Below are 15,317 nucleotides of genomic sequence, written 5' to 3'. Positions count from 1 at the left end.
TACAGAAGAATGCTGAAGCTGAGGTGGATAGATCGAATCATGAATGAAGAGATACTGAATTGAATTGATGAGAGGAGATCGATTTGGCTAAATTCGATGAGAAGATAGAATGATAGGACACATCTTAGAGACACCCAGAACTTGTTTAGTTGTTTTTGAGGGAAGTGTGGGCAGAAAGAATGGTAGGGGTAGACCAGGGTATGAATATGACAAGCAGATTAGAGCAGATGTAAGAGGCAGAAAAGGTTAGCACAGGATATGGTGGCATGAAGGGCTACATCAAATCAGTCTGTGGACTGATGACTCAATGACAACAGCAATGTTCTTCAGGCTGGACACATATGTGACTGGGTTTAACACTCGTGCATCCTATTACATCTCAATTGGCCTGCAAAATCACCTGACTTGAACCTTATTGAAAATCTGTGGGGCATGTTGGATCAGTGGGTAAAACGCAGACATCAGCATCCCCGCAGTTTGCTGGAACTGCGCAATCTAATCCTCGGCAAGTGGCTTAACCTGGTAAAACTTGCAGGTGTGTCGTTAAGTTAGAATAAGTAATTTGCAAGATCACCATCCAACTACAGGTTTTCTTCAGGCTGTTTTTATGCAATTAAATCTTATTTCATAATTAAAAACACATGCACCTTCGTAGTGTAACTGTTAGTGCTACTTGCTGCCGTCATGAGAGGCCCGGATTCAATTCTCGATACTCCCAGAGAACTAGGAATGGGAGGAGGGTGGTATGAGGTTAAAATGACACACCTAGCTCACCTCTGGTGCATCTGTGTCTAAAAAGAGCTCTACCACCTTGGGATGAGAACAAGAGTTTTGTCTGGGTTCGTGGTTAAATGCTTTTTACGCTGGCCTTTGATTCAAGGAGTTTCAGGTTCGATTCCCGACCGGGTTGGGCATTTTATCCTTCAATGGTTAATTCTTATGGTTCGGGTGTTTGTGTTGCCGTCAGCATTAAAATTCATCTTGGGTGGGGACCCATCCTCGCAGATATGCAGGTCGACTATGGGGCGTCATCTTGAAAGACTTGCTATTATCATCATCATCATCATCATCATCATTATAATCATCATCATCAAAGAATGTAAGCATTGTCAAAAGAAAGGGAAGGTCAATGAAGGGACTAAAAATGAAAGGCTTCCCGGGGCCTTCCAAACCTAATATTGCCGGGGTCGAAAGAGAACAAGTGTTGACCATGGGTGGTTGGATAGGAAAGATTAAATTTAGGAGCCTGACACAAGTTAGTGGGGACAATGCCAGACTCAGCTACGGGAACTGTGATTGCCCACCCACGCTCTTAAATTAAGAGCCCCAATTTTAGTCACCTCTTACGACAGGTGGATGATACTGGGGGTGTATTCTACCACCCACATCTATAGGTTATTCTATTGCTCCTATAGTTTTTGCTTCTGGAGCCACCTGTCCCCCCACCCAAAAAATCCTGCATACGGCCTTGGCAGTTCATGTATATTTACCGGATACAACAAAGAGTTATACATCAAATTGTTGTGTACTCTATACAATGAACTACAATTTTCACTATTGTACACTCACTGACAAAGTTAAGCACCTGGGAGGAATGGTCCAATGTTAACATAATTCCTACACGTACATACCATTGGTGAGCCGCCGTGGCTCAGACGGCAGCGCGCCGGCCTCTCACCGCTGGATACCGTGGTTCAAATCCCGGTCACTCCATGTGAGATTTGTGCTGGATAAAGCGGAGGCAGGACAGGTTTTTCTCTCGGTACTCCGGTTTTCCCTGTCATGTTTCATTCCAGCAACACTCTGCACTATCATTTCATTTCATCTCTCAGTCATTAATCATTGCCGCAGAGGAGTGCAACAGGCCTTGGCAGCAGGCACAATTCATATCCTCGCCGCAAGTTGGGGGCTTCATTCATCCCATCTCTGACCCGGTCATTGACTGGAAAACAGGTTGTAGGTTTTCATTTTCACATACCATCGGTGGGTGTGTAAATGATTAAATCTGCAGTGATCTCTGACAGCTGGAACGGCCAACAGAGGGCATTATTGTTGTCCCTACGTGACCGTGTTCTTAGGATTGATAGTGTATATAAGGGGTGTGTGCAGCGTCAAATGGTGTGTGAATGCTGTAAAGGATCACGGCGAATGTCCTGTACTCGTGTGAGATAACATTACCAGCACTTGACAGATTTTTAAAGGGGCCTCATTGAGAGTGCATTTGACTGGCTGGTCTAATCATGCAATATCCAGGTATGTGGGGCATTCAGGTGGGACAGTGGCCTGATGTTGGACTGAATGGGAAAATGAGGTAAACCACATGCGTCGTCCAGTTTCCTGTCGGCCAAGTCTGACAACAACAAGGAAGAATTGTCACATTGTGCACCAAGCTCATTGTAACCCTCTTCACCTGCCATCCAGGTAGAAGTGATGGCTCTTTACAACACCCCATGTCATCCTGCTCCATTTGTCAGAGACTAGCCCTTCCCAGACTACTGAATGCATAAGCTACCGTTAACATCACAACACATTCGGCTGTGTTTGGAGTCTTTCCATATCCGAGAAGTCTGGTCTGCTGATTAGTGGTGTTGCATCATTTCAAGCGATGAATCTTCAGCTTTGTACTACTTCAGATGATCATCTGCAAGTGTGGCGACGCCAAGGGGAGGTGGTACATTTCTGCCAATGTGTTGGAGAAATACGCAAATGTTACTTCTGGTGTCATGGTGTGAGGAGCCATGACTGCACGTCATCTCTAGTACTGATTCAGGGAACTCTTGACGGATCCAGGTGCCATCTTTAAACATGACAATTCTCATCCACACACGGCATGTGTTTCTATGAATTGCCTTCATGATGTTGAGGTACTCCCTTTGTTACCAAGATCTCCTGATCTGTCTCTGATAGAAAATGTGTGTAGGGCCAACAAGAATATCAAGTCTGTCCCAGTCTCAATATCCAGGATGTCGAGGACCATTTACAACTTTTGTGGGTCAACATACTTCAGAAAAGGATACACCACCTGTATGACACCCTTTCTAACTGAATCACTGCATGCATCCAGCTCCAAGGGGGTGCAATATCCTACTGACAAGGAACCAGCAATGTGCTCGTCCTGCCAGCTTCGTTATGTTTCACTTGATTTTGTAATCACTGATATAAAATCACATAGCCTCTCTACACGCGAAGTTTCGTGTCATTCCCTTCTCTCGTTCTAGGTGCTTAACTTTTTTTTTTTTTTTTTTTGTCTTTGAGTGTATTTTAAGAGATGCTTTAGAAACATTTTAAATGTAATACGGGGTGATTAAGCTGTGGTTTGTGGTTGCTTGAGTTTAAATTGTCTGATAAATTCACCAACAGTTCAGTCATGTTTACTGTGAATAACATCAGTTAGGTGATTTATTTGATTCCATACTGCATATCTATTTGGTAGAAGCATTTACATTGTTGTTGTACTTTAATCTTCGATGGTAAATATCTTTACATGTTACTGATTCAGGGAACTCTTGACAGATCCAGGTGCCATCTTTAAATGTGACAATTCTCATCCACACACGGCATGTGTTTCTATGAATTGCCTGTCTTTACACGTGATTCTTGATAAGATTTAAATACTATTTTCAGGAACGCAGCGAACAGGAAAAGTCACTAACATTTCAACACTGTGCAAAATCAAACATTGGCTAGGCTGAGTGGCTCAGATGGTTGAGGTGCTAGTCTTCTGACCCCTGCTTGGCAGGTTCGATCATGGCTCAGTCTGGTGGTATTTGAAGGTGCTCAAATACATCAGCCTCCTGTCTGTAGATTTACTGGCATGTAAAAGAACTCTCTGCGGGACAAAATGCCAGCACCTCGGCATCTCTGAAAACCGTCTGGTAGTAGTTAGTGAGACGTAAAAACAATAACATTATTAATTATTATTCAAAATCAAGCATTAAACTTGTTGAATTATGTAAATATATTACATTTTGCTGAATGAATAACAGGAATTTTACTTTTCTTAGTGGAAATTCTGTCATTCCCATCTAAAGAATTGTAAATTGTGGCTTGCATGCTTAAACCTCTTATCTTTGTAAATTTTAATACAAATATTGTAATGTGACCGTTTTCTTTGAATATGTAAATGTAGGCAAATAAAACTTATGTCTCTATCGAGCACAGTATAACTCAAGCCAGAATATCTTAAATAGGTCGTTGTTCTTGCGATTATAGTATTTTTTAAAAATACTGTAACGAAAGCTTACATTCTTTACCCGATACCTCCATTTTGAACTCGTAGTTGGGCTGCCTAATCAGATGAAATGGGGTCGCTCAGCGGATACCTCAGGGTGTTCAGATGCCAAGTAAGACATGAAATCTTACTTCAAGTTACGCTTTACGTGAGTATGAAAAGATTAACAACGCACGGGAGACGCCTATAGAATCTCATGACATAATAGTAATAATCATCAACCAATTTCTTAAATCAAAGTATTCAACGACGTGAGAACTGGTCATGACTAAATGGAGTACTTAATTAATCAACAATTCACTTAGCTAAGCAACTAACTTACCAACTAGGCTATAATGAAAGAATTCATGACACATAAAATTGTAGAAAAATAAACAAGATATTTATTGACTAAATATTGGACTATTAAATTGGAATTTTATCCAAGGCATTACTTGTCGTTGCGTATTTACAAGTGTGGATTGTGAGTCAGCGCTGGCTCGTAGAAAGAGAAATAATATCTAGTATTAAACTATGTAGATCAGTTCCATCATGAAATCAAAATTGAGTATGTACATATTTACAATCGATCACTGGACATCTAAGGTCCATTCTGAAGTTAAGTCATAGATACAACACCAACATAATTAAGTTGTTACGAGAGCTCATTTGCTTTAAGACTAATTAAACAAGTCTGAATAAAACACCCAGTTAAGCTGAAGTGTATATAAAGTCCACTAATAAGCTCAAACTTGAAATTAAACCAAATTATAACTTTAAATTGCAGGACTGAACTGTATATCACAGTTATATTTAATCGCCAATCATATTAGAATTGTGCGTTGAGAATATTAAATAGTAAATCGTAGCTGATACTCAGTAAATGACGAGTCACTAATTAGTAAATCCACATAAGTAAACTCGAATAACTAAATCTGGCTGCGTAAATTTGAATGCATAAATCCATATGAATAAATCCAAACTCGTGCTTTATGACTTCTTTCACGTTGTGCATGGACAGCTACTTACGGACTAAGGCATTTGTTCCTAGTGCCTGTTAAATTTGGCTCCTACTCTAACATTTCCCTAGATGTTGTTCGTTGAGAAAATGCAAGTTCAAACAGAGTATATGTTAATCTATTCAGCTATCTAACTAACTTCAACATAACCTTTGGCTGTCATACACATGTCTTTTAAGTTCAATGTCCCTTTCCTTCGTTATATTCCATAACATTCTACTTCAATGCAAGCTATTTTATTCATACGCGCAGTTACAATGCAAGTGCTATGTCGTTGTATTCAGAAACATAATATCATATTTATCGGTGTCGTGAATGCATTTGGTCAAAACACAGCTATAAAACGTATCGTAGTATTCCGATATTCATTACAGCACATCTAAAGTTGTCTTACGATCCCGTCACAAGCATAATTCTACAATAGTAAATTCTATTCATACCTTGGCTTAGGTCAATCATGCGGTGTGGGCAATCTCACGTATACGAATCTAAAGAATGTAGCGTGGCATATCTTAAACTGCAGGCACTCAATGGCCCCTACGTAGTGCGTATAAAACTCCTCATATCACTATATAACTCATACTTTTCCTCAAGGTAGCACAATTGTAACCTTATTTCAACATTCATATAATATCTTAACATCGTAGTCTCAATATTAACTCGTCGCGTTCCCATATACATGACCATGTCAAAACTACCACACTATGTTTCTTAAAACAACATTTTAAAGTTGCTATATATCATAACCTATGATTGAGTTCAATGCCCCTATTGCGAAGCAAAATAATGCGCGATTCCATATGTTTATTTTACACCGCGCGCAACCAGACATGACGTCGACTTGTAGCATTACCAATACGAAATCTCTGTAATCTGCCAGTATGTCATTACTATCAGCTGTTTCCAAAATTCTTTTTCAAACCTCTCGCTACATACGTGTATTTTGACCGTTATACGATGACGTATATATCCAACACATTAGAATCTTATGCTATATTGCTAGATCATGTAACTACGGACTTAAGTATCTCACACTTCACTGGTAACACTCGCTTGCATTTCTTATATATCGGTATTGTATTCAACCTATCAGCACATGCCTAAGGCACATGTGTAGGCAAACCAAGCATTATGCGATTAAGTATTGTAAATGACTTAGCTCGCTCATGGTTGGTCCTGGTCCAGCTGTTCTGCTTCCCAAATGGATGTAGTTGGGTCTGCGGTCAGGTCATGGGTTGGACATCTGGTACATCATCTGCTTCCTCATCACGGAATTGCTGTCTGGTTTCTCATTCCCTTCCTCATCATGGGTTGGTCGAATGGTTTCCCATCGCCTTCCTCATCATGGGTTGGTTGAATAGTTTCCCGTCGCCTTCCTCATCATGGTTCGGTCGTATGGCAAGATGTACTGGTCCCCAGCTTGGTCCATCATGTATATTTAGCACATCATCTTCATGGTATTCTTGTCAGCAACTAAAATATGGATTACAGCGCAGTGAACAGCCATTATATAATCCTTTTCGAAGTTTGTAATCCTTGAATTATTATTTCTTTTGTTGGTCTCCGCCGAATATCTTTGGTCTCGTTGGTGTTAATTTCAGTGAATCTATCTCTGTCGGCTGCTTCTTGTGGATCTTGAACACTTATTTTTATTCTGTTTCAATAAATCGAGATGTATCTCTTCTTGTATGAGATCCTTTTCTTTTAGATGTTGACTTGGTCTTCCTTTGCAGGGTATATATCAAGTGCGCTCTGTATCTGCCCACGCGTATTTCGTGGTACTAGCTGATTTCTTCTTTTTAATACCTCTAGTCAACTCTGCTTATTTTCCGGTGAATTAACTTGTTTTCTTCTCTTTTCCGACGCTTTTTCCTTTAGTATAGCCTCAGATCGCTTCTTCTTCCTTTAAAATTATAGCGCGGTCGGCAGTTCCGTCTTCACTCTCCGTTGAAAAAAATTAAGATGGAGTTTTCTTAACAATCCGTAGTTTTCTACTTTTTTCGTAAAACAATACAGTAGACAGTCCACTGTCCGTTTCACTCTCAATACTCGACCGTTCCATGACATGTATGGCCTTCTATGTCACCGCAACTGGTGTCTATTCTTTGCTTCCTATAGATCAAATGGGCCATACCTTCACTCGGCGCCATTTTGAAAGCTGTCGCGGAGGTGTGAACGGGCACAATACTGTACTCCAACATTTCATTAAACGGTGCAAGGAGAGCTTCATAGTTGCATTCGAATGTGTGTGCTCCATTCCTCTGCCCAATACGTTCCCTTTCTCCCTTGACTGCGACGTATACTTGGTACGTAAGCTGCCCGCATTTACGTCAAGCCAGTCCGGCCGCACTGGGTTAGTCTCAGTGGGTGCCCAGTTGAGCATATCTGTCCTAGACAGTTCGCAACAGCTGTCTAATACAACCCAATGTTTCAAAATAGAGGCCCCAGTCATGCAATTCCTTTTCACAGTCACATGAAATATATTTTCATGGATGGTTGTAAGCATGAATAAATCTCTTATCACGCCATTTCAGAGCCATCATTTTTGTACTAAATTTCTTTACTAATTACCCTCTTCCCAATTTAGACCCTAGTTCAGGCATGCCTTTACTATTTACGTGCACCGTTCCACATCCGTTGGTCATGAAGCATAAAAATAGCTGTTTCAGTATGCCAGTTATGTAGTAATCAATTGTGCCCTTTATCTAAATAATTATTGAGAAGGATTGTAACAACAGAACCAGAAATACCTAACTTATGATGGTCTGTTGATGAAATCTAAAATATAACCAGTTTCACAGTTACGGAGGACAAACAGTTTGATGCCAGAATGAAGACACTTTGTTTTGTATATATTGTTTGACATATATATATTGTTTATATATTGTTTTTTTATATTTGTTGGATGTCCCTTGAACAAAACTAGGCGTTCTTCAATAACACAGGTTAGCAAATGGGGTGAGATCCTTTTTGAATGTTTTCTGAAGTGGTCAATAATGAAATGAAATTTTTAAAATTCAAACTGTCAGTCTTGTTTGAATTTTCATTGTCATTGAAGTGGAGCATACTGAGTAAGATTAGGTGTCTATCATGGGACATCATTTGCTGAAAAACTGGGGCATGAAGAAGGGGATCGTGTGCTTGTTTCAAGGGGCCTAACATCTAAGGTCATCGGCCCAAGAAGGGGATCACTGGACCAGTATTCCTGAGTAGAAATATGTTTTGCACCACCAGCAGTGTCACTGCTAATCTCCTTATAATTAGTATCAACCCATTTCTTGAGCTTGGAATATTGACTGAGTGGCTTAGCATCAACTGTCTATTTATAAAATCTGTTGGTTTCGTCCTTTACCTTTGCCAACACACCTTCCTTCACAAAAAGCACAAAATAATCAATTTGGGGATTCAGGAGTCAAATTATTGACATACCTGAGTTTGCCACTTGAAATGCATGCACCTTCGGTGCGAACTCATCGTCCAGCCACGTGGGCAGGCCTAGGTTAGTGTCCTTTCTTACTCTCTGGCAGCAGATCATCACCAGCATCACTTCACCAGTATTCTCAATAACACAATTGCCACTATTGAAATCCACATCATACTCAATTTCTCTAAAAGTGTAAGGATTTTCTCTAGACGCATCTTACATTTTTATGCAGTAGCCATAATTCAAACACGATGTTTACAGCTGTAAGACAAAAGAAAAATGTTTTCCTAAAGAGCTACAGTTGGAAATAATACAAACTAAGTGGTTTAAAGTGTGGTTAGTAGATGGCAGAAGCATACAACACAGCTAAAAGGCAGATAGGGTATATTTGATAGCAGCACTGATGGTGCAAAGTCCTGCTCAAGTATACTCGATCGCAGCACTAGTGGTCCATTTCAGGCAGCAGTGAAGTGGTTAATCTATCCACATAGGTGTGTCGTTGAGATAAAATGTAGCCAAGATGAAATAAATAATAAAATAAATAAGAGAAACGAATGACAGGCTGTAAGATTATTATGATGTAAGATACCTTTAGAACGGCTGGCTTGACATGTCATGTAAGCAGTTGGACAGGTACTAAACAGAAGTTCAGCTTCGAGTCGGAGTGTGCTAATAGCATGTGACATTATAGCATCTCCAGTTTGAAAACAATATGTTACCGTTGGTGGTTTCATTCAAAATCATATTAGGTTCATTTTTCTGTGCCATAAATATTTGAATGTTTTCATGGGCATTTAATTCTAAACCATAGCTACCTTTAAAAATTAACTTAATGTTTTTTTTCAGTACCTTGAAAGTTATGATTGTTATTGTAAGCATTATCTATTGTTATATAGTCTTAAATTGTTCTTGGTATCACTGTATTACTGTCCACACAGTCCTTTGTATGTAAGTCACTGAGCAAATGGCTGTGCGGTTTGGGTCATGTAGCTACAGTTTGCATTAAAAAGGTAAGGGGGTTTAAACACCACTGTCGGCAGTCCTGAAGATGGTTTTGTGGTTTTCCATTTTCACACCAGGCAAATGTTAGGTCTATGCCTTAAGGCCATGGTTGGTTCCTTCCCACTCCTAACCTTTTCCTATCCCATCGTCACCATAAGACCTATCTGCATCGGTGCAACGTAAAGCAGATTATAAAAAGAAAAGGAAAAAAGTACTCTCATAACGGTAACCTATGTAAATCATTTTAAAGTGCTGCAAGTGAGCCTATATACTAACGAATTAGTGTAAATATTTTTGTCTAGAGCATTTTTGTTTACTCTTTTTCTTTTCTTCGTATAATTCTGTTTTCTATATTTTATGATGATTACAACTCAATGTGATGAATTGCCCAGACATATCTATGTTTGACTGACAGCATGCAGTAAGGGCATATATGCTGTGACAAATTCAGTCAACATATCTGCAGTAGGGACTAGAAAATGAAAGAGGTAATTTGTTACAAAAATCATAAATCGGGCTGAGAAACAAATGTTTTTAACCATCAGTCTTCAAAATATCACTAATTATTGCTGGGGACATAGACGGATTTTCTGCAACCTTCGTCATGATACAAAAAAAAAAAAAATTTCGCTGCTATGTGGGTCACTTAAGCACTGTTGTGTGCAGATATTCAATGACATGACAGTTCCTTTATGATAATGATTGTGTAATTACTTGCAATAACTGGAATTATTCTCAAGAAACACTGCTTGATGCTGCATTTTCCATCATAATATCCACCGGGTACCAAATAACTCATTGTCGCTGAGGTAGTTGATACTGAGATAGAGATTGACGATTTATTTTGGTAGGATATTTTATGATTCTTTATATGATTGTTATATCCTTTTTTCCTTTCTCACTGGTTTATAGTGTTACATCTACATTGCCCATCAATTACAGTGTTTATCTGTGGTAAGGTTATTTTGTGTAATTTATCATGTAAAATACCATATATACACTGGCGGAAAAGAAAATGTCCAACCACCACGAAATAAGGAATGGAGAATATGGAAATTTTGGCAATATATTTGTCGAAGTAACATATTTAATTGATTAAAGGTACAAGACGTCAGGTTAATATCTGCGTGAGAGAAGCAATCACAAATGTGCCATGTTGGTCCATTAATATTCGGTGTAATCGCTTGACTGTTAAATGCAGGCATGCAAACATGCATGCATTGTGTCGTGCAGGTGCCGGATGTCAGCTTGTTGTACTTGGTCCGTCAGTACAGGGGCGTTAATGCCGGTTGTGAATGACGCTGGGGTCGGCGTCCAATAATGCCCCATGCGTGCTCGATTGAAGACAGATCGGGGGATTGAGCAGGCCAAGGCAACATGTAGACACTCTTTAGAGCACATTGGGTTACAACAGCGGCATAGGAGCGTGCATTATCCTGTTGGAAAACACTCCCGGTAATGTTGTACATGAATGGCAGTACAAGAGGTCGAATCACCAGACGGACGTACACATCTGCAGCCAAGACGCATGGGATAACCACGAGAGTGCGCCTGCTGTCATAGGAAATTGCTCCCCAGACCAGAACTCCCGGTGTAGGTCCAGTGTGTAGGTGCCGTGGACAGGTGGAATGTGGGCGCTCACCTGGCTTCTTTTGAACCAACAGACGGTCATCACTGGCACCAAGGTAGAATCAGCTTTCATCGGAAAACACAGCGGATCTCCACTCCATCCTCCAGTGAGCTCTTGCTTGACACCACTGAAGTCGCAGATGGCGGTAGTTTGGGGTAAGTGGAATACACGCCGCAGGGCGTCTGGCTCAGAGCTGTCATTCAAGTAACCGATTTCGAACAGTTTGTTGCGTCACTGTGGTGCCAACTGCTGCTCGAATTGCTGCTGCAGGTGCAGACCGCTGCGCTACAGTCATACGCCGAATACGGCGGTCCTCACTCACAGTGGTGCCACGGGGACGTCTGAAACTCGGTCTTCTTGCGAGTGTACCTTCTCATGACCACTGCTGCCAGCATGCATGCGAACTGGAGAGAGACATTCCTGCCAAGTCGTTTTGCAATAGCGCAGAAGAAAAGTCCACCTTATTATACGGCCTCATTAAACTGCATTGAGCTGTTGATACTGGCCTCACCGAGCTCGATAGCTGCAGTCGCTTAAGTGCGGCCAGTATCCAGTATTCGGGAGATAGTAAGTTCGAACCCCACTGTCGGCAGCCCTGAAAATGGTTTTCCCTGGTTTCCCATTTTCACACCAGGCAAATGCTGGGGCTGTACCTTAATTAAGGCCACGGCCGCTTTCTTCCCACTCCTAGCCCTTTCCTGTCCCATCGTCGCCATAAGACCTATCCGTGTCTGTGCAACGTAAAGCCACTAGATACTGGCCTCTTTTTTGCCGCCAGTGTATTAAGAGTGCATCTACACTTAGTAGGTAAGTGAAGCGAGAGAGATTTCTCTGTATAATATGAAGTACATAAAACTCAGATCGAAGTCTTTCTCCACAGTTTAATTTCCCTTGTTTAGAATGTTAAATTTTGTTGTTTTGTATTTTGTTTGTGGTTTTATTATCACTTTTTTTCTTTCAGTCCCAGAAAAACATGAAAGAGACAGTATGGCGTGCAAAACGATTGACTCGTGAGATGCAGGCATATTGGAAACGGTATGATCGTGTTGAACGTGAAACTAGACGACGCCAGGAAAAGGAAGCTGAAGAACAACGTAAACTCGATGGAGAGCTCATGGAGGTAAGGTACAACGTAATTTATATTGGCAGTGGTCACTCAGATTCCAGAGAAATGAAATAGAGATAGCTTGTCCAAGGACTTATGTCTGTTAGTCTGAAAATTATTTGAATGTTGATATCCTTTACATAGGATGATAAAATTGTACAGAATGCAATCAACTTCACCTCTTTCCCTAAACAGTAAATAAACTACCTCATTTCAGTGTGGCTTAGCTGCTGGCTTCCCACCCAGAAGACTGAGGCTTTAATCCCACTCAGTTCTGGGTTGAGATATTCATATTTAAAAAATCACATGATATAGGCACTCAGATGCCTTTGCTGGCGAGATGTAGTGTTTACAGTGCACTATGTCTTCTGGTATGGGCTATATCAAATTTGTTACTTTTATTGACCTGTCTCAGTCTCATCCTTGGCTTTGACAATTTGAAAGTGACTGAGGTATGGGTGGTGCTAGTAATAACATTGCTTACGCAGCCAATCCCTGTTATGAATGGTGTGAAAATATCGCTCATAGGGTCGGTTGGTGCATGCATTTCAGTGGGCTTGGCAGACTGATATGTAATAGCAGCGGCTGGCTCGGTGAGGAAAGCAATGGGAAACTACCTCACTCCTCATTTCCCTAGTACGTCTCTTCAGTGACGCCTAGGCTATTTATGACAGCTGTTGGCGGAGCTGCAGAGGATCAAACCAGCCTTCGGGCTGAATACCCAACATACATACATAGGCACTCAGCTTTAAACCCCTGGTCAAACCAGAAAAAATGAGCCTGGTTTGTTTCATCAACCCCAGAAATAACTGGTATTAGCTGAAGAAAGTTTTAGATATGCTCATCCTCAGCTACAGATTCCTGGAACAGAAACACGTCTTGTCTTGTGTCTTCATCATCATCATCATCATCATCATCTTCTTCTTCTTTTACTTTTTTCCAGTTACTTTGGGGTTTATACTTCTTATGGATTTAGCCCCATTTTACAGTGGGATGTCTCTGCTCCTACACGAACTGTGGGGAAGGATGTATTCACTATTACATGTTTCTGTGGTGGTTTGTAGTGTGATGTGGTGTATGCAAATGTTAAGCCAGGGAACCCCACTACTTGATGTCTTGTTGAGAGAAAGAGATTATTTCTTACCATAAAGGGCATATTCTCACTACCTCAGGACAGCGTGGAATATACATAATTATCCTGTTTATCTCGGAGTATTCAAATCTCAGGTTCTTCACGACCACATCATGCAGAAATGTCTTTCCATCTGCACTGTTGTTAATGGAGACAAAATATCTAGTGTTTCTCTTTCAGGATTCAGTTACCATATATTGGTCTGAAGAGTAACTATTAATCACAGTTTTATTAAATCTCATGATCCTTTTAAAGAAATCATATTTTTGTGTGCTTGTTTTGTACTCCATTTTAAGAGTACATTTTCGAGAGTATCTAAGCCGTTCACTAACTCCCTTTTCGGCTTAGATATAATGACAGTATCATGGCAAAAACATTATCTTTATGTTTAGTCTGTAATATTTTTCTATCTGTGATAGAGCTTGATATTAATATTGTGACCCTGTTGTATAGCAGAAGTTGTAAAAGAAGCCAAACTGTCATTGTTGCTGCTGTTTTAATGATTGAATTGTAAAAATATGTTAGATGGGTGACGTAAGGACATCAAGCTTAGATTACCTCAAGCAAGTGGAACCTTTCTGGAAAGGATACATATACTCACTTTAAGCATAGATACTGTTCATGTTGAATGAAAAATGAAAACCTACAACCTGTTGTCCAGTCATTGACCGGGTCAGGGATGGAATGAATGAAGCAGATATAGGCTGTTAGTACGATGGGGTCACCACTCCCAAAGTGATTTATTAATGAATGATAAATGCTATGAAATGAGAATGGAGTGTGTTGCTGGAATGAAAGATGACAGGGAAAACCGGAGTACCCGGAGAAAAACCTGTCCCGCCTCCGCTTTGTCCAGCACAAATCTCACATGGAGTGACCGGGATTTGAACCACGGTATCCAGCGGTGAGAGGCCGACGCGCTGCCGTCTGAGCCACGGAGGCTTCCAGTGTTCATGTTATCATTTTAAAAATCATCTAAATTTTTTACCCTCTGAAATGTGGCTTTGTGTGAGAGTGAAACATAACCACTTCAACTACTTCAGAAAAAGAATATAAACTTTCAAAATGTGATTTACAGAAGAATGCTGAAGACAAGCTCGGTAAATCAAATTCAGAAAGAAGAGCTGCTTGCCTGTGAAGAGAGCAATTTAAGTGAACTTGGTCGGAAGAAGGAACAGGTTGATACAAAATATCGCAGTTGGTTTTGAAGGATAAGAATGGAAGGAGGGAGTCACTGCGTAAATGTGACCAAGGGTTGGTAGTGAATGCTGTGATAGTAACAGTAATGTAAGGGATGAAAATGTTAGGACAAGATTGGGTTGTATGCTGTATCACACTTCCGCGTAAAGTGTGTTAAAAAAAAAAGCTATAGAATGCTATGCCTATAATAAATGGCAACACTTTGAATGCAGTGGTCTCACGAAAGGAGACTTTGACTGCGTTAATAGAAAAAATAGTACTCACATGGTTGTGCACCGAATGTAAGACTAGGATTCTGAAAAATTCAAGGCCCAACATCGGCACCTCGGACGGAATGATAAGTAAGATGCAGGAAATGCTAGATACATTGGAAAGCAAAATACGAGATAGATTAAAAAAGGAAATAAAAACTCTACAAAATGAATTAGAGATACGCATCCAATCGAGAAATGTAACCAAACCTAAGGCTCCAACTCCGCCGACACCTAGGCAGCAAATACCTACACAAAATATGGATAATCAGCTTGCGGCTCAGTCATCAAGAGATGGAGGAAGAGTATCAGGGAACAAGAGGTAATGTGATCATGGTAAAAGA

The 15,317-nt window shown here is 40.4% G+C and overlaps 1 protein-coding gene across 1 annotated transcript in view; it reads left to right on the top strand.

Annotated features, from left to right (window-relative positions):
• The window catches only part of LOC136863826 (chromatin-remodeling ATPase INO80), a 396,793-nt gene that overhangs the window by 75,154 nt on the left and 306,322 nt on the right, over positions 1-15,317 (top strand). The window contains exon 7 of the mRNA XM_068226103.1: positions 12,247-12,405. Within this exon, the coding sequence (XP_068082204.1) occupies positions 12,247-12,405 (159 nt within the window). The remainder of the gene's footprint in view (positions 1-12,246; positions 12,406-15,317) is intronic.

The sequence above is a fragment of the Anabrus simplex genome, chromosome 2 (genome assembly GCF_040414725.1).
Source record: "Anabrus simplex isolate iqAnaSimp1 chromosome 2, ASM4041472v1, whole genome shotgun sequence".
Classification (NCBI taxonomy): Eukaryota; Metazoa; Arthropoda; class Insecta; order Orthoptera; family Tettigoniidae; genus Anabrus; species Anabrus simplex.
Note: the sequence above shows the minus strand (reverse complement) of the source record. Positions and strands in the feature narration are given on the sequence as shown.